Here is a 19,212-nt window from a genome sequence, read left to right on the forward strand (position 1 = left end):
ATATCACGTACCTTCCCAATGTTGTTTGCTACCTTCTATTGTCCTTTCACTTCTCTTCTCTTCTCTACTCTAATCCTTTTGCTTTCCATCTCCATCTTTCCTCTCTTCTATCACCTTCTCTTTTTTCATTTCCTCATTCATCTTGATTTCATCTCATGGAGCCCACCATGGAGGCCACCATGGAACCTCACGACAGCCCTCTCAGAAACCTCGATTTGTGGTGCGACTGGAGTGGCTTTCCAGAGGAACCAGTGTCTATCACAATCGCCATGGAGGTAATAATGAAGACTCAGGCCTCAAATACTCTCTTTGGGCCTCAGTACTGACCATCGTCTGAATTAAGCTACAAACCTACGGTCATCCCAACCTCATTTTACCAATTCTCAATGTTCAGTCGCCAAACACAGTGAAAACCCCGTCTTGGGTCATCCGGTTGAAGCCTGACTCCACCCAATATGATACCGACACTCCGCCTGAGAAAGAAGCTCGGCGATCTGGCCACGAAGATAGTGACGAGACCGAAAAATACCCTGCCAACAATGGCTCTGTTCCTGACTCTGGGAGTATTGTTGTCCATGATGGTCCATACGATGATGATACTCAGGGTGTCTCTCGTCCTACTGTGGACATCTCGGGGATGTACACCCAGGTTGATAGCTTGCGTAGCCCAGCCTCTTCAGACCCTCGCAAGAGCCAGGTCAACAGCTTGGGTAGCCCGAACTCGTACTCTCGTAAGAGATCCGCCAAGGCTGCTTCTCTGCCTGACTCAATCCCTCCTGATGATGAGTACCAAGGCACCCGACACAAACTTATGATGACCAAGATCGACCCGTTGGCGGAACTGGAGCCTATGTCCCAGGACACTAGCACCCTCGAGAACGTCGGCAGCTCTACTTCCCTTCACCGTCGTTCTGATAGTCTGGATGAAATCAGCGTGGCGCCTGAGAGCATCCCGTTGCCCCAAGACTCGACTCCGGGTCTTGTGCCGGTTTCTCCATGCGCTACATCCGAACATCTTTCGCTAAATGAAAAGGAAGTGACGGTTGATAATATACCCGAGCCCGATGAAACGAATATCAGCAAAATTGACTTGAGTGGCACCGAACCGCTCACCGAAGCCAACTTGCTCCATCGGAATTATGATACCCTTTCTACTCGTGGGTGCAACGGAAGCCTTTCTGACACCGAAGACAATGACAGAGAAAAGGAGGACCTGCTTCTTTCCCTTGAATCCATTGGGTCGCCATCATTTTTCTCCTGTTCTGGATTTCATGGACCCCCTCTGTACCCGACATCTGCAGAAACCATCGAAAATCATAAAAAGCCCAAGCTCATCTTGGACAATGACATTCTTTACGTGCAGGCCCCTCCCAACGTCTACTCCGCGACATACCAAATCGCGATTGCGCTCAAGGTCAGGCTGCAGAAAGGAAAATCGAGGGATTGGTGGGAGTTGGTTGTGAGTGGACTGCCTCGACTTGCCCAATTCGAATCTGGTTATCTCTACTTCCGAACTCCCCCGGGGCAAGGAATGGAATTCATGACTTCGTCTTTCAAACGACACACCCTTGTGGAAAGCTGCTTGATGGCCCAATTCTACGGTGGAAAAAGCCTCGTGGTTCCGTTCCGTAAGTGCAACGCAGAATATTACGGACAACTCAAAGACTATAAAGTCAATACGGTCATACGAGCCGAGGTGGCAGACGCCAACGATCCGTCGTCTTACCTGATCAAATACAATGCTGTTTGCTCCGTTGATCTCATCAATCACAACTTCTGGGCCGAGAAGTGCAAATTCAACCTCATTGTGCATGGCGGCCCAGAGGGCGAGTTCAATGCCATGTTTGCAGCCAAAAAGCCTGTTATAAACTCGGTTCGATTGCAACCAGCGCCAGATAGCATGGGTATCGGACTCTCGCGAATCAATATCATCAGCGTACCGCAAGCTCTGGAGATGTTTATCGTTTCGTGGGAGGTCACGCTGCCGCGAGGCAAGGCTGTTACCTGGCTGCCATGGGTGAAAACCACGTTGAGCTACAACGATGCTGAGACTATCCTCCAAGAAGATTACATGATATTTGGCCCCAATGAAATTATCCCTCCCAAGCAGCAGAGGGTTGATACTAGAAGCCGATTTTCATGTGGTCAATCGGGAACTTTCCGTCAATTTGAGCCCCCAGTCATGGAACCTCCATATCTTCAACGCGAAGCACTTCTCAGTCACAAGCCTAAAGTGAACCGGCCTTTGTTTGGAAAAAGCCCAGCTTCTAAGTCTACAAGTACACAGACTGTTGCGACTCTTGCGAAAACTCCAGTCGCTGAGCGAAAGAAGCCACGCCGTGCTGCCAGATTATGGTCCCTGATCAAGTTCTTTTTCCAGCTGCTTGGTTTCTTGGCATCTGTGCATACCATTTACTTCTCGTACTTGCTGCTACACAACTGTGGGTTCCGCGAAGTGTATGTCTATGACCTAGTGGACCATACAGAGGATTTTAGCAGCATCAACATGGACAAAGCGGGGGATACTGTCCTGGCGGGGTTTGATCTTCAGCCTGAGCCGATTCGATTCGAAGTTCCGCAGTTTGTCAACACTACACCCGCCGCTATCACCCCAATGCCCTTGAGAGACCGTATCGATTACCTTCTTGGATGGCGAGGACCAATTGCGCGGGGGTAAATCTTTGAAGATGGGGATGGTTTAGTATCACTATGGGGGAGAATACCGGGACATGAATGAGAAACACAGAATCAGACGCAGCCATTACTGCAGTTAGCAGATAGCAAACATAAAAGACGAAAATTTACTGATTAACCCATTATCATACTTATAGTCCCTAACCTCTAGGTGGTGTATTTCCGGTTATAAATAGAAAGGTCATCTGTACCTAGGTATATCAAGGCTAGAATACCCAATTAGGAAATTGTTGAAAAGTTAACCCTATTATTACATATCCATGGTTAGATACATGGGTTGTAGATATAGTAATTTCTCCTCGGGAAACTATCAAGTCTTCAAAGAACATCCATTTTACCTATAGCCATAATCTATCTACGTTTTGCAGAACCTGACTCTTGAGGACTTTGTTATCCTTCTTACCGAAGCTCTTCAAAGTATCAATCCTAACTAATTATCGACACCTACCAGATGTTAGGATAACCTCCTCCTTTCATACCCTAATGTCCCTGAGACTATATTAACTGTCTTGTCGGGTGGTGAGGACTAACTTTATACGAGTAAATATCTAACTATGGAGATGGCTTAGTATATTTACTAAGGAGAGAATTGCTTTTGTAGGTGTAGTAATGGCTGCAGTTAACAGATAGCGAAGATAAAAATAAAAGACAAAAGAATATAATGCTCAAGCCACTATATGCACACTTGTATACTCTACCATCTAAGCCATATATATACCACTTACTATGTCTACGTCCGATGCAAATAATATCCCAAAATCAACTCAACAGCCCACCTCAAAACAACATCCATTCCTGCACTCCCACCACCCGGTGCAACCTCAACCCCAACATCAGTCCTAGCCCTAGTCCCATCCCCAATCCTCCGAACAAGATCAGCCTCCACCAGATCCTGACTCCCACCCTTCATATCTTCACCCCCATCCTCGGCAATCAACAACCAAGCATGATCCGTCACATACCGCGGCCAAACAACATCATCCACATACCCAGGCGGATCGACCCAGAAATTCTGCGGTGGCCGATCATCCTCAGCCTCAAGATCGATATCCGTCCCCGTCTTTCCATCCCTATCTACATCTCCCCCATCCGCGGATGTCTGCACGGGCGGTTCCGGCGCCGGCCCAACAGTCACATACCCACTCCTCCCCTCGCGTCTCGCCTTAACAAGTTCATACGCCGCAGGCAGAAAGAGAGGGAGATGTATAGCGTCATGAACGGAACGGAGGACGTGTTGTTCTTTCTCGGGTGGCGCAAATAGCAAAAATCCCTCGAGGAACGCAATAGTCGGGCTCCCAGTGTCTTTCCCTGCTGCTCCATCCCTCAACCGAGAACTAACGGTATCCCTCAACTCCTGCACGATCTCGTCTGATACCCCGGAGTCGGTCTGGCCGTTTTGGTCTTCCTTGCTCCGTAGCCGCGGTGGGAGTGTCCCGTTTTCGCGTACGTAGTGCAGTGCTTGCGAGAGGAAGGGGATGTCGATTGCAGAGGCTGTGTCCCAGTCTTGGATCTTTTCGCCCGAGGCGGTTGTTGTGTAGGGGATTCTGGGGTGTGTTAGTGTGGGGCTTGGGCTTGGGGGTGATGGAGGATGGATGGTTCGTTTCATTTGAGATAGATAGGTAGATATGTATGGAGCTGAAGTAGAGGTGTACGCACTTATCGTCTGGGAAATAGAAATCATCTTCGTGGATTATGAACGTGTTTAGACGTGAGTCCTCCGGCTTGAGATTCACCCCGCAGAACACACGCTGCAGTAATCGCGCGAGGGTTGTCTTGCCGCTGCTCGAGGGCCCGGATATCCCTATTATCACGGCTTTCTCGTGAACTGGTTTGCTCATTTTCTGTTCCTTGGTCATCTGGGAGATATTGGAGAATTGAAGCTTTCTAAGCTCCGAGGTGAGGGGGTGTGATTGTAAGAAAAGTCTTATCTTTTTTTATCTTATCGTTGACCTCATAGATCTCCGTACATCAATAGAGACGAGTCACAAGAGACATCTAAAAGGACATATTCATATTATTCAAATCTTACGTCCTCAAAGAGCTCGCATGACTATTCTTGTCTTCGGAGCCACATGTCTGCGTAATCTGGATCGGAACCTTCCACTTGACTCATCTCAACTCAACTCATCTCCCAGGCGAACTTAACTCTCAACTCTTCTCCTTTTCAAAAGTTTCAGACCCAACCCACCTTTTTCATCATGACTGAAAGATGGCAGAATCCAGGCGGCTGGGGAGCAAGACACATAAACGACCCCGCTCCTTTCACTTTATGGGATGACGTTAACCGCAGATATCGCGGACCGACGAAAGAAGAATACCAGTGGATTGACAACAAGTTCAGACAAAGAAGGATCTTCATATCTGGCTGGTGTATAGGCATCGAGATCGACAACCCACCAAACCCGCTTCCTCTCACACTAGGATGTATGCCGGTCATGTTTGTTGAAAACATTGACCATATTCCCATGTCCCTCCCAAACGCACTTTATTCCAACCCACAAGCACCAGACCCCTGTCCTCATCACCACTGGCCGGAAATGGAGTTCCCAACAGATGCAGACAATATCGCCTTCCTCAAAGCGTTGGAGCTGCTGGCGAATGTACGTGCGGTTGTGTATCTGCCTTGGTGGACTGTGGTCGAGCTTGAATACGGAGACAACCGTGTTTATGATTGTAGATCACTTCCTGGGACTGTTGCTGGGCGCACAGCTTATTACCACCATGAAGAAGCGCCTTTCTACGAGTCGATGAAGACTCGGACCCGACACCGACAATTTGAGCCGGCTCAACAAGAAGAACCACCGTGGAAGTTATTGGAAGGGAAATATATCAAGGCAGGATCGTGGGCTGAGGTTGATAGTATGAGTTCAGGCCTAGTGAGCTTACTCTCGTATGGGAAGGTGTTTCAAAAACCCACGCAGGGGAACGCAAAAATTCCTTTTGAACGGTGGCAGTCGTATAATCTCCAGGTGTGTTGGGGAGTTGTGAACGAAGCTATTTCCGACAGTATCAGCGGGGCACAGATCATTAGCTGCAAAAACGGCGCAGTGACTGGTTTTTTCGATCTCTTTGATGGCATACATTGTCTTAGTGCTCATCTTGATGATCTAGTAGCTGAGGGATAGCAGGTTGTTTAAACGACTAACCCACTTACATCACAGTCTTAGGGTCTCCAGTGGCTAGTACTGATACTCATATTCTTAGCAGCAGTTGCTATATAGCTAGCTCCAATGAGATGTTTTTACCAACTTTCAAGGAATCACACACGCCTTAATCCTTAGTCTGCTTTATCTTAGCCAGATGTATACTTGTGTATGAACTAATTTTTTCTCTCTTGGGTTGAATAAGCTGTTATTGTTCTAAATGCATGGGGAGTATAGTGTAAGAAAATCTAGAATGCCGCTAGAACGTAAAAGTGAAGATATGTACCAAGGCTAGAACGGCCCGAATATCGAGGGTCGCGTTTGAACACCATTCCCGGACAAATCTGACCCAGAGTGCATCGGCACGAATTGAACCGAACCAGATGCTCCGAAAGCTTCAACACTATCCCCAACGACCATCTCACGCTCCGTGAAGCCAATCCGCGATGGCTCAGAAGTCGAATTCAACTCGGGTACAGTCTGCAGCGGTCCAGGAACCGCATCCACAGCACCCTCACCCATGACCTGGTCATGCTCCGCAAAGCCAATCCGTCGCCGCTTGGCTGATGGCCCCATAACAACAGTCGAACCGAAATCGGTATCAGACTCCAAAACTGGCCGTGGATTCTGCGGCAATTTATGCTGATCAAATAGCCCAAGCGGGTATGCTAGTGGAGCCATGCCGGCCGAAGCCTCGTCGGGCATGGGCAGGAAGGGCTCGTTCTTAATGATGTCGCTCATGGTACTATCGTTCAGCGGGTTATCTCCTGCCTGCTTCGTCTCCTCGGCGGTCATGTTTTTGCTGCGGTTGAGCATCCGGTATTCGAGGGTATTGCCTAGAACGAGGGTTTCGACAAAGACTGGTCTTTTCTGCCCGATTCTGTGGGCTCGTTTGATGGCTTGGCTTTCCACGTTACGTTCCCAGATTGGGTTGACGATGTACATCCGTGAGGCTTCGGGGATGTGGAGGCCATGCGAGGCTTGTTTGACGCTCATCAGTAATACACGAACTTCTTCGGTTTCGCGGAATTCCCTTAGATGCTCGGTTTTGAAATTAGAGCCCATGCTCGCGGTGCTGGCGTAGGTGCGGAATTTGACTGCTATTAACTCCAGGCCTTGCTCGACCCAGGAAGCGACGTTGTCGTGTTCATAGAAGATGATGATTTTCTCGGTCTTTTGGAACTTCAACACTTGATCCAACAAGTACCGAAGTTTGGCCGATGCTACTCCTTCCAGCTTCGTTTGTGCCAAGGGCGAAGTCTTCGGGAGAGCGCGGAAGATGTTCTTCTTAGAAGTTTGATTTTGCTTGTGCCCTTTCGATTTTGATTTGCTAACTGGAGCATTCGCCGACTCAGGGGCACCGCTGTGAGCAAATGTAACTGCCTGGCTGCGTTGAACTAGCTCCCGACGAACTTTGATACCTTCTCCTGCGAGACCGTCGGCGGGATCAGGCGTAGTGAGATGGTTCATCACAAATTGCTGCGCGCGACGGGCCTGGGTGATCCCCATGAGTAGGAGCTCGTGGTCGGCCTCTGTGGGATCAAGGGCCCACATGTTGCGAGCATGCTCTGGGAAATGCCGAACAAAGACTCCAAGCTCATGCATCTTCTTGAATCCATTCCAGCCTGGAGAATTGATTGCCTTTCGTGCGATCTGGATCCCATGTTTTAATTGGTTGAAATCAGCCACTGTCATCTTCTCTTGGTTTTCCTCCAGATATTCCAAAGCAATGTCGACAGAACTTTGGACATTGTCATCACCGGCCCACCAAAACCCAGCCAGACGCAAGTTTTGTATCAACTCGGTGAGTTTAGCTTTGTTTTTGTTTTTCTTGTTTTTCTTGTTTTTTCCGTCACTCTCGCCAAACATATAGTCGGGACCTTCACGTTCAGATGTAATAGCGTTGACTGCGAGTGTAAAGAGGAAGATGTTGATGTATAGCCGGTCGTAGAAGGTCGGCTCAAGGTAGACCACCTTGTTATACAGCGGCGGAAGAGTGATCTCTTTTTTGACCGTTTCGTACCGGTGTCGCACAACAAGGCTCTGGAGGGTGGCACGTAGAGATGGAGATTTTCGACGAATTCCATCTTCACCTACCATTCTTGTGTAACGAGGCCATTCTTTAGTATTGTTGGCCCAAGGCTTGAGACTGAAGAAATCATGAATCATGTCGCCCAATTTATCCAAATTTCTGATTTCATGGTTGACGGCATTGCCCGCCTTCTTGCCTTTTTGTAAGATGGCAGCTTCGTTATTGTCGGGTGATGATTCAGTGTCATCTGTGTCCACTTCCAGTGAAGCAATGCTAAGTTCCACTCCATACAATTCGGAGAGAGGGGTTCCCGATATCATCCAGCGGCGCTCGAATTCCAGATTTTTTAGCAAGTCGACCATTCCCGTTGTTTTACCCGCAAGGTTATGCCCTTCATCGACAATGACTCGCAACCAGTGAAGATTGAGAATAGGGGCATCCGGTTTCCGCCCATTTTTGTTGTACTTTGCATTCTCTTTGATGCATCGGCTTTTAGAGAACAGCACAATATCAAAGTCTAGAAGTTCGTCCGTTGATGGTGTATCCTGATTTTGCAGAACTAAGAATTTCAAATCGCTAGTGTGAGTAGTGATCTCACGTTCCCAGTGGTCCATCAAATTATCCGGGACAATAACCAGTGTACCGGAGCAGAGACGAATGTGCTTGGCCGACTCGGCGAAATGTGATTTAGCCCTTTGGTGATCGCTTCTTGCCGGTATGTCGTAGGAACCACTCTGGGCCACACAGGCCTTCCTACAGTTATCATGATTTTCGTGCTCTTCTTCCAGTAACCGATCAAAGTGGTCCTTCCAGGGCAGGGAAAAGCGACCAGCAGCAGCAGCAGCCATTTCCATTAGAGTTCCAGTCTTGCTTCTGATGGGGTTATCGAGTTTTTGATACTCTACCGGGATTTTGGGGAAATGTCCTCGCGTAGCCAATATTACGGCAAGGCTGATGAGGGTTTTCCCGCATCCCATGGATTCTGCCAAGATCCCTAGTAACAGTTAGTATAGTTCCCCAAGATATTCACAACCCAACAATAATTGAGAAAGTCAGCGCCACAGATATGAGTACCTACCTCCACAGGCCTCGGGATACAATATCTTGTCCCTCATAATGCTTCCAGACACCCTGTCATAATAGAACTCTAACCCAGTCGGACCCTGCCAAGGCTGGAATCTCGGATCAAGCGCCAGCGCCGGCTGTGCCTCTCGCTGAACCATTACAGCAGCGGATTTGCGCTGAAACGGATGAAGCTGTGTCTTAAGACCCCGAACCTTATTTCCGAGCAACTCACCCATAGCACGCCAGGAGTGCGGATCTGCTATTTCGTCCAGGTTCGGTTTGGGTTCTTGCAGCGTATTGTATATATAATATAGGGATTCTTCTTCTTCGATACCGGGCTGAGTATTGGCAAGTAGACCAGCATGGGCACCAACCAAGCCGTTCCATGCTTCAGGTGAGCTGTCGATCATGGACATGACGAGTTTGAGACCGGTTAGGAGGATGTTGTTGGTTTCACCCCTTTTTCCTTTTTTAATGGGTTTCTTTTGCGGTGCGTTTGGGAGAACGAAAACCTGTACATTGTTACTGTCGTCAAGAGAGCGTGTTCGGATCCATTCGTGTTTTTCCAGTAGCGCTATCTCGGAGTCTGGGGAGCGGGATTGGGATGAGAATTTCCTCAAAATGCCGGCTGGGATATATTGATCCATATGCGTATCCGTTGCTTCTGAGGTGTGAGTTTCAAGAGGCTCAGCTGTCATATGACTCATGTCTGGTTCTACAGGCTCATCTGTGATCTCTGAGTCGAGGGGCTCATCTTTCACGTCTGAGTCGGGGAGCCCATCTGTCACGTCTGGGCGGAGAGGCGCATCCATCGCCTCCAGGTCCGATTTCATATCGGGTTCAGGGCTGGACGGGGCAACAGAAAACCAAGGAAGCCCGGAAGATCCATGGTTCATTTGCATTGGTCTGATCGAGGGACCAGGGGCCAATTGTGCTCGTTCTGACATCGCAAATGATTGCAAGAGAAACAACACCCCATGGATGATGAAATAGAATCCAGAGAGAGATTGGCAGAATGATGACCGCTTTTGATAAGCGGCTCTGCCCCGTCGGGTTGGGGGGGGGTGGATCAAGGAGGTCCGAGCTCCCACGAGTTGGCTTCTTAGGACAACGTCTCTCCTTTCTCGATACGTTTTATATCGTCTAGATTGTTACATTAAGATTATTACACTGTTTCATCTATTAATATTATTCATTAGAAGCACGATGCGCCGTCATCAAATTACCACGATCTAATCTATCACACGCCCCAACCAATGACTCCATAAATCCTTAACAATGCACCATACATTCTCTGCCCAGCCTGCAAGCAGGTCTTAACTTGAGCTCCTGGCGGAGCTTACTGAGTCAAGAAGTCCTCAATCTCAAAACCCATCCGCTTAAGCGCCTTCTCCTCTAAATCCCTTCCAGCAACCTTCCTCAGCACAACCGTGCGCGCATCCTGCAATCGCACCTCGACAGGATTCCCACCCATGCGATCCAGCTCTTCCTTACTGCACTCTCGAATGTAAACCGTGATATCAGGACCCACGCACGCGCGCCACAGCGACGCCATCCACTGCCAGTGATCTAGCGGCGCGTAGGAGTCGCCGATGGGCGTGGAGCAGGCGAATGCGTCAGCCGTGGTGAGCTGGTATCGCGGGACGAGTGCGATCGGCACGCCGTAGTGGCTGCCGGATGTGATGGCGCTGGTCTCGGAGCCATTCTCGCTTGACTGGGCGGGGGAGTGGATGTGCATGTTTGCGGTCTTGGGGATGAGGGTGCGGGGGGAAACGTTTGAAGCGGGGATTTCCTCGTCTGTTGCTATAGAGCGAGCGTCGACAGAGCCGGCTCTTGAGGTGGATTTCACGAAGCCGACGACTTCGTCGGAGATCCGGTGCCAGGCTGAGATGGTGTTGAGGTAGTCGACTGTGGCGTCGCCCATCTGGCCCGCTTCTGCAGAGCTGGGTCGGGGTGCTTTGATTTCTGGTCCGTCAAAGACTCGTACGTGGTACTTTGTTTCCTTTTTTAGGAGGTTGTTGAGGTATTCGACGGCTGTTTGGACAAGGTCGGGGTCTTGGCCGTCCACGGCGATGACAGGGCCGCGGGGTGGGGGAATGCCTTCTCGGAATGAGGGGAGGAGGGGTGGGGAGATCTTGGCGAGGACTTTGATCTTGTTCAGGAAGGGGATTGTCATAACTGTTGCTTCGACACTGGATCCTTCTTGTGGATAGGGTGTCATGGGAGTCATCACTGGTGTTGCGGTCTGGAGTGGTGGTAGCTTCAGACTGGGGTCGGGGTGTGGCTGTCCCGGGACACTTTGATACGGTCGTTGCGGTTGAAGCATGGGGAGATGGCGTGGTGGCATATCAGGGCGAGCACTCCAAGGGGTCATCGGGTGCGGTGACTCGGGGATGCCATTTCCAGGACTGTGGTCCCGGTAGGAGGGATGTAGAGTTGGCTTGAATGCGCCGTGGGAGACTCGGCGGCGTTTATTATCAGGAGATCGACCACCGGGTTCCTCCCAGTGTCTTTGGCGAGAACGGGGGTCATGGTCCAACTTTGCTGACTTTGGTACTGGATTGGGGTCCTTCTCGCGGCCTTGGACGCTTCTTGGCGGCATAGCATTTGGGTGGGGTGATGATACTGAGAAGTTTGATGGTGGTCGATACCCGGGTGCACTGCTGGGTGTGAACGGAGTCATGGGAGAAGCGGGTGCATTCATCAATCGACCACCACATCTGCTACAGTGTGATGAACCAGATGGGTTGTTCCCAATACCTGAGGCCGAACTCCGGGCGCTTCCATCCCGACCATACCGCCGAGGCTGGTAGCGGTAGTCAGGGTACTGCTGCTGATGCCGAGCTTTTTCCTCCTGGTGTAATTGTTAGCGGGTGAGATCATATTGTCAGAGATACCTATCTTACCTCTGCAAGTGCCTTCCAATTACTCTTATCATCCTCGGAAAGAGATCGCCACTGTTCTCCGATAATCTTGGAGATCTCGGGATTGGCCAAACCAGGATTATGAGCGACCACCATGGCCTGATAATGCTGACGATACAGAATAAAAGCTAAAATTTGCACAATATTAGCTATGTCCCATGTGTTCGAAAGATCAGATCTGGCTAATGACGACCAAAAAAGAAACAATCGAAAAAGCACTTGCCAAGCTGTAATGACGGTGCGGACAATATCGACTCACCATTACGAGGCCGGGGAATTTTCGGATCCGGTTGACAGAGGCAAAACTGCGTAGTACTCTCTTTCTGTGGCTTGATGGGACTAGTACTGCTGGCTGAAGAGGAAGAGGATCGATCTGATCTGTCTCGCACAGACAATTCCTTGGTCGAGATCATGGGGCCCACAGGCTTGAGAGAGCCATTGGAGGACAATTTGTGTGCCTCTTTGGATGCATTTAGTGAGATATGTTGATGTTGATGTGTCTGATGTACCCCGGTTGATCGAGGATCGGAGTATCTGACTGAAGGTCCCACTGGACCGTCGGCAGGGTGTCTCATGGCCATAGCAGAGGTCAATTCTTCGTTCATGACTTTGGGATCGAGTAAATTGCTCGGTCTAGGCAGAGGGACTTGGACAGGCTCATAGCGTAGAGCAACAGGGTTAGGGAGAACTCGATCGTAAGACATTTATTTAATACTTTTCTCTCTCAATGGAAAGGCTCGAAGGCGAAGTTTGAATCAAAGAAATACCACAAGGGAAAGGTAAAAAAAAAAAAGCATAAGCCTTGAAAGGGAAGGCAGAAGTGAATAGGTTTGGGGGCGACTGGGCCCCAAGAAATAAGAAGAAAGAAAGCGAGGGGGCTAGCGGCGAGAACAAAGAAAATGAATCAAAAATGAATCAGAATAAGGAGAAAATGGGAAATAATCCCAATAAGAAATGATTGAAAGATCGGGGAATACCAGGGATTAGGACAAAGCGAAGTATATGGGCGTTTGGACAAGCCCTAAGCGTTTTCTTTGTCTTGGGTTGGTTTCCCCCCCAGAATCCCTGTCTAGCGGCTAGTTCTTTGACAATAGCTCCAGATTGCCCTTGATATTCTGACCGAGCCAACCGAGATAAAAAAGAAATTAACAAGAAAAAAAAGTACGAAAAAATAAGATATGAACAAAAAATAATAGAAGACTTTTCTTTGTACATTCTCTTATTCTTTCTATGGAGACCTACTATAGACTTAGGGGAAAATCTCGTTATACTTCCAACTGACACGGTACCCTTCAGATTATCTCAACCAAAGAAAAATAAGAAAAGAAAAAAAGAAAAAAAAAAAGAAAAAGAAAAGAGAAAACGAGGTGTCAACTCCAAAATCAACTAACCAAAAATCCCCCTAATTCTTTAATTTCCTTAATTTCCTAATTTCCCTAATATTCTAATATTCTGATTTTCCAATTTCCTAATTTCCAGGGCCAAGGCACTAGAGTCATTGTTTTCTTTGTCTCCGGATGCGGCGACCCGCTTGATCGAGCTGGTCCACGAGGCTCCACCTAACTAGTCCTCTTCGTTGATTGGCTGGGGCATGTCCTAAATCGGTTCCCCGTCAAATCCAACAAAGAAATCGGCGAAAATCTGCGAAAAATCCGAGTTAAACAAGTTACACCAAATTTATTTCTTGGATTTTTTAGACTTTAGTTTGGATTGTCTCATGGCATTGTCACCTGGACTGATCTATACTCTTATATTCATATTCATATTCATTCATACCAAGTACATATGTACATGTATCTTTGGAAAACTATCTCTTCCATACCAGGATCCGGGATGATCTCATTGCCGATCTCTCGATCCACCATGTGTTACACTCACTTTTGCTTTGACTCTTCGAACAATACCACCCTTTTCCCCTATCTTCCTTATGTCTCGGGTAATGGATGATCTGGATCTTCCCGCTTCCAATAACTCTGCAGGTTCCAGTCTATGGTTTGACCGGTACTACCGTGTCCTTCTTTGACTCAAGAGTCAGAGGGTTCAGATCCACCCTTTGATTGTCCTGGAACCTGTCCGCCTAGGTGGCCATTGCTCACCCGCATCAAGTATAGTCGGGGTCCAGCGCTTTTGATTCTCGGGCACCGACATCATTGCTATTTGCTACCTACAGACCTCCCCGGGCACTTGCGAGACGTCATATTTGTCACCGTTCTTTTTCTTTTTCGCTTCTTTTTTTTTTCTCTTCTCGTTTTTGGGTTGTTTGTCTGAAGAATCGCCGGTCATTGATCTGGACAATGTCTAAGCTGCAAACCCCCGTCGGTTGTGGCGCTTCCATGGCGCTCCCTTCGGATTCAACAGAATCAATCCCATGGTAGATTGATTTCCGCCATGAGAGCCGGTGAGCTGAGAAACCCAAATGCATTTCGTTCCTGAATTCAACAGTGTCACAGTCAGCCAAAAAAAAAAAATGGAACTGGACCTGTCGATCCCTCCCCCCACGTTTCTTATAGAAATGGTAAGGAATGACGAAGGGGAAAAAAAGAACCCATTTACCAGAACAGATACTTATCTGGATACTCACACTGTTTCTTATCCTTTGACATCATGACCTGGAATCCACCTTCAACACAAGGCTCCACGACATTCTCCCACCCAAGGTCCAAGTTCTTCCCTAGATCATTATCCTCCTCAATACCCGCCGCATGAAGTTGCCAGTCACGAATGCGGTCTATTATAAAAGCATTGCTATCAAAATCATAGACAGTGCCATGGCTCCACTCCCTAGCCACCTCGCGGAGCTTCCCATTCCACTCTTCCAGGATCCGCACCGAATCCTTGTACTTATCACCCGTGGACTTGAACCCAGGTAGGAAAGTCACGTCAACCGTCTGCGTCGGAATAAGTTCCAGCTCCATTGTACCTCAGCGCTCAGATAGCGTGTCAAGCTGACCCATAAGCGTTGCAATGCGCCACTCAACCGATTTTCTTGCTGTGTTGTAGTCCTTTGTAACCAGGCTCCAGAGATCCCACACGGAAGATACAACGGAGATAGTGCGGTCCAGGCGGGACCGGACCGCTTCCTTGGAAAGTTTCTTCGTCGCGGTTGACTCGGCATTTAGCCATTGCTGGAGCTGGGACTTGGAGTCCGCGATGTGGGTCTGAGACAGTCGGTCTAGTAGATCAAGTTCTTTGTTATCGACTGTGACGCCGACATTTTTGCCTTTTGGAGGTTAGTTTACTGTCTGTGATAGGTTCTCTTGGTCGCAGGAGAAATAATCGCGTTTCAGGTTGTCCCCGTCAGATACGGTGCTCGTTTCTCCGCGTTTATACTTTCTCGGGGTGTGTCATCTCACCATTGAACAAAGCCAGCCCGTTCATATCTTACCTTATGACTCGTCATCGGATTGGCTATCGCTCTGTGAGTCTCCGAACACAACTAATTGCTGGTCAAATGATCTGCCTACTTAGAACGAGTCTAATGCCGAAGGGACAATATCGGGGAAACTCCGTCACATCAAAAGCCACGCTGATATGGGAATCATACAGGCAGCGCGTAGAAACGCTTAAACAGGCGTGTCATGACTGGATGGCCAAGATCCAGGATAGGCCCAGTTGAGTGGTGTCAAGGTTTGGATCTCAGGTATAAAAAAGCCACCATAAATGCTCGATGGCAAAGTGTAAGTCGAGCTATGCTCCTAGGCAGCAATAGCAATACGACACAATGTAATCAGAAATTAATGTCTCTCGGATTCTGCAGACAACCAAAAGATTATCCGGCACTGTAAATAATTGGAGATCACGACGAAATCTCCACTCGGACAAGAAGCATCGGTAAGGTCGGTATGTGGCGGTTTCTCCAGAAATACTACAGAAAATTAGAAATAATATTGAAACAGAATGTAATTGGTATAATTATTCTCTAGAGCTAAAATGCACAAGAACTATCACCGATAAGTCTGAAATCCCTATATGAGACGGGAATTCGTCATATCTGTAGATTAGCCGCGTGGCTCGGACAGAGCCAAGTAGACTAATGTCCAACTGGACAAATCAGAGTCACTGATTGGAACTCCCTTTTACTTTCGGATTATGGAGTAGACTGGGCCACAATTTCTTGATCTAGTATTTTGGCCCATATCTAAGCCTCTTAGTGATATCTAGGTTCTCCTGTTCTTTCACCTTTTCTAGTCTCGAATAGTGGAGACCAGTCTAGACTCACTTGCATCTCCTACAAAGCCCATCACACAAGACCACGCACACTGGCGTTCTGTTTCGCATTGTCTTAGGGATCTGACATTTCTTTGGCATATTTGCTGTCTGAGATGCAATTGTTTCTTGTTACTATGGTCGTGCCAAGACATTGTATACTGCAGATCTCTAGAGCGGAGTACTATGACAAACAATGTTTCTATGGGAAAATAGATGGATAAGGAATGAAAAAGCATGGAGGAAAGATATTAATTATGGGGATTGATGAACTAATAATTTTCATTTTTCTGGCTATAACACTGAAAAGGGAAAGACATCTTAAGAATACGTCCAAGGAACACATTGAAGCATTATTTTAGATATGAACTTGGAAAGTCCTCAATATTAATTTGACACAAATGGATCATATTTCAGGAGCCCCATCTCATCAAGGGCATAGGTTGCATAAACGGCCGTCTATTCTCGTATATGAAACCCGGAACAGGACCATCGGTTAGTCAATCAATACTAGTGATTCATTCCTGAGTCTCCATATTCCGAACCCCCCAGGGCTTAGCCATCTATCCTCATGAGATAGTGTCTTACAAATCCAGGGGTTGTCTGCTCAATGATCCATGCACCGGCGTTTGCAAGGTCTGACATGCCAATGGTTCAGACCAAAGATCGGGTATAGTGTCAAATATGGTTAGTGAATGCTGTTAATTTGCAATTGTCGTACAAGGCTCGTGGTGGCTGTCAATGAGTGAGTCGTTTGGTGAGACCAGGCTCAATATTGATATATAAAAGTTGGAGTTCGGCCGGTCGAGACTGAATCAAGACCCGAAACATTCATTCATCATTCCGTCAGTGATTCAAGGTCAGTTGTATTCGAAAGTCGCACTGTGATGTCTCAAGCCTGAATAAAAGAGCACTGTGTTGATTCAAGGTGGAGGGAAAGCCATAGTCGTCGGCGATCCTGGATATGTGTGATATTTTGGATGCTTAGTTGACGGGAGTAAGTTGTATATGCATCATTGAAAACATATTTATTTTGGAGTTTTCAACTCTCTGTATACACCCGTACCACAACATTTTATGAACATGACTTGAGTTGATGACAACGAAGAAAAGAAAATGCCAGGGTCCTGATATCAAGTCACATGACCTTTGAAAGAATACACTAAGCCCCATTGGGTGACCACAAGCCCTACTTCCCACACGTGACACGTGACTTGCACCTCGCTAAGCCGGCGAACTAAAAAAATCCACAATACGGACTCCTTCGACGACAATCTCACAAATCGACAACACCCGCGCTACCGTCTTGACCGCGCCGCCTCCGTCAAGATGAAGCTCAACATCTCCTACCCGGCCAATGGGTCCCAGAAAATTATCGAGATCGACGATGAGCGCAAGCTCCGTCCCTTCATGGAGAAGCGCATGGGCACCGAAGTCAGCACTCCCTCAACCTTCATCCTTCCCCGATTGCCCGACATCAAATCGATGAACAACATACACACACACACGACTATGGAGAACGACAGGCTAATTGGAATTTTTGATTAGGTTGCCGGCGATGCTCTCGGTGATGAGTTCAACGGTTACGTGTTCAAGATTACCGGTGGTAACGACAAGCAGGGTACGCATATAATCCCTCCATTCCAGTGTCGGAATAACGAACTCGATGATGGAAAATGGAATTCAACGCACAAAACGTGAACCACAATGCTGACGAATTTTGATTTACAGGTTTCCCCATGAAGCAGGGTGGTACGTACACAGCCGCACAACAACCTGGGGAATGATGAAAAAAAATTATATCCAACCCCAGGGATACAACCACCAAATCGCAGGATACTCATCGAATTATTTTTTACAGTTCTCCTCCCCACCCGTACCCGTCTCCTCCTCGCCGACGGCCACAGCTGCTACCGCCCCCGCCGCACCGGTGAGCGCAAGCGCAAGTCCGTCCGTGGTGCCATCACCGGTCTGGACCTTGCCGTCCTTGCTCTCTCCATCGTCAAGCAGGGCGAGGGTGAGCTTCCCGGTCTCACCGACACCGTTGTCCCCAAGCGTCTCGGCCCCAAGCGTGCCACTAAGATCCGTCGCTTCTTCGGTCTCGACAAGAAGGACGACGTCCGCAAGTTCGTCATCCGCCGTACCGTCACCAAGGAGGGCAAGCAGGATTACACCAAGGCCCCCAAGATCCAGCGTCTGGTTACCCCCCAGCGTCTCCAGCGCAAGCGCCAACGCGTTGCCATCAAGCGCCGCCGTGCTGAGACTGCCCGTGATGCTGCGTAAGACTCCCCCTTCTTTTTCTGTGCTCTGGTTGATTATCTACGGGTGCATCGATTTGATTTTGGAAAAACATGTGAACTAACGGTTGTACAGTAACGACTACGCTAAGCTCCTTGCCGGCCGTGTCCACGAGGAGAAGGCCAAGCGTGATGAGCTCCGCAAGCGGAGAGCTTCCTCCATGCGGAAGTAAACTTTCAAACCCGCGGTTTTATGATTTCGTTCTGCGGCGATGGGGTTTAATGGAGGAGCTTCACGTCTCTGGGATGATTTGAGGGGAATTCACAAAAAATGAATCACTCTCAGGGGCGCGGAGGATACATGTCTGATAAAAAGAAAAGGGAACAAGAAAAGAGACGGGGAACAGGTTTCAAAACGTACAAAGCAGGCTGAGTGGTTGATACTCCCTTGTGTTTGGCTACGGTGATTTCGGGCCTTGGGAGTCGCATGCATATCTGTGTTGAACCCTACCTTTTTTTGATGACCCTTTTTTTTTGAATGGAGTGCATGCAAATTTCAATACTCAGTTCTGTCAATTGCTCGAGGCTTTTTTCAAGGAGTAGGCGTAGTTATATTGGGTATGGAGTAGTCTATTGTATATCCCCTCGATTTATATATTCCCCCCTCTTTGTGGGCTCATAGTCTACTCCACTTGGATGAAGTCACGTATATACACTAGTTCAGTAATGCCATTACCTTAAATTCCCCCGCTTCCAGGCATAATTATCCCAAGGGTTAGTAGAGACACGGGTCACGTGTTGTACAGGGTCTCGAAATGGCAAAGGCATTCGGAATTATGTTTTTCAAGGGTATGACTGTGTTTTGAGGTCAATAGTACGTAGTTGTGGCAGGATTTTTACAAGGATGTCCA

At 48.2% G+C, this 19,212-nt stretch overlaps 7 protein-coding genes across 7 annotated transcripts; 3 read left to right on the plus strand and 4 right to left on the minus strand.

The window, feature by feature from the left end:
- Nucleotides 1–155: 155 nt before the first annotated feature.
- On the plus strand, nt 156–2,677 carry PEX2_008180 (uncharacterized protein; the record flags this gene model as incomplete). The annotated part of the gene is made up of 2 exons (XM_016738095.1): nt 156–275; nt 344–2,677. 2 exons carry the CDS (start codon nt 156–158, stop codon nt 2,675–2,677), a joined length of 2,454 nt encoding a protein of 817 aa, XP_016594621.1.
- Nucleotides 2,678–3,424: 747 nt separating this feature from the next.
- Nucleotides 3,425–4,550, minus strand: PEX2_008190 (ribosylnicotinamide kinase; the record flags this gene model as incomplete). The annotated part of the gene is made up of 2 exons (XM_016738096.1): nt 3,425–4,238; nt 4,351–4,550. The coding sequence occupies 2 exons, from the start codon at nt 4,548–4,550 to the stop codon at nt 3,425–3,427; spliced, it is 1,014 nt and encodes a 337-aa protein (XP_016594622.1).
- Nucleotides 4,551–4,892: 342 nt separating this feature from the next.
- Nucleotides 4,893–5,819, plus strand: PEX2_008200 (uncharacterized protein; the record flags this gene model as incomplete). The annotated part of the gene is made up of 1 exon (XM_016738097.1): nt 4,893–5,819. The coding sequence occupies one exon, from the start codon at nt 4,893–4,895 to the stop codon at nt 5,817–5,819; it is 927 nt and encodes a 308-aa protein (XP_016594623.1).
- A 309-nt stretch (nt 5,820–6,128) lies between these two features.
- PEX2_008210 (DEAD/DEAH box helicase) lies at nt 6,129–9,836 on the minus strand (the record flags this gene model as incomplete). The annotated part of the gene is made up of 2 exons (XM_016738098.1): nt 6,129–8,863; nt 8,948–9,836. 2 exons carry the CDS (start codon nt 9,834–9,836, stop codon nt 6,129–6,131), a joined length of 3,624 nt encoding a protein of 1,207 aa, XP_016594624.1.
- Nucleotides 9,837–10,273: 437 nt separating this feature from the next.
- PEX2_008220 (putative HMG box transcriptional regulator) lies at nt 10,274–11,954 on the minus strand (the record flags this gene model as incomplete). The annotated part of the gene is made up of 2 exons (XM_016738099.1): nt 10,274–11,788; nt 11,841–11,954. 2 exons carry the CDS (start codon nt 11,952–11,954, stop codon nt 10,274–10,276), a joined length of 1,629 nt encoding a protein of 542 aa, XP_016594625.1.
- Nucleotides 11,955–14,156: 2,202 nt separating this feature from the next.
- On the minus strand, nt 14,157–14,773 carry PEX2_008230 (uncharacterized protein; the record flags this gene model as incomplete). The annotated part of the gene is made up of 2 exons (XM_016738100.1): nt 14,157–14,285; nt 14,441–14,773. 2 exons carry the CDS (start codon nt 14,771–14,773, stop codon nt 14,157–14,159), a joined length of 462 nt encoding a protein of 153 aa, XP_016594626.1.
- A 2,620-nt stretch (nt 14,774–17,393) lies between these two features.
- Nucleotides 17,394–18,534, plus strand: PEX2_008240 (40S ribosomal protein eS6; the record flags this gene model as incomplete). The annotated part of the gene is made up of 5 exons (XM_016738101.1): nt 17,394–17,498; nt 17,613–17,685; nt 17,796–17,816; nt 17,926–18,343; nt 18,438–18,534. The coding sequence occupies 5 exons, from the start codon at nt 17,394–17,396 to the stop codon at nt 18,532–18,534; spliced, it is 714 nt and encodes a 237-aa protein (XP_016594627.1).
- Nucleotides 18,535–19,212: the final 678 nt, after the last annotated feature.

Source organism: Penicillium expansum (genome assembly GCF_000769745.1).
Source record: "Penicillium expansum strain MD-8 chromosome Unknown contig22, whole genome shotgun sequence".
In the NCBI taxonomy this organism is placed as follows: domain Eukaryota; kingdom Fungi; phylum Ascomycota; class Eurotiomycetes; order Eurotiales; family Aspergillaceae; genus Penicillium; species Penicillium expansum.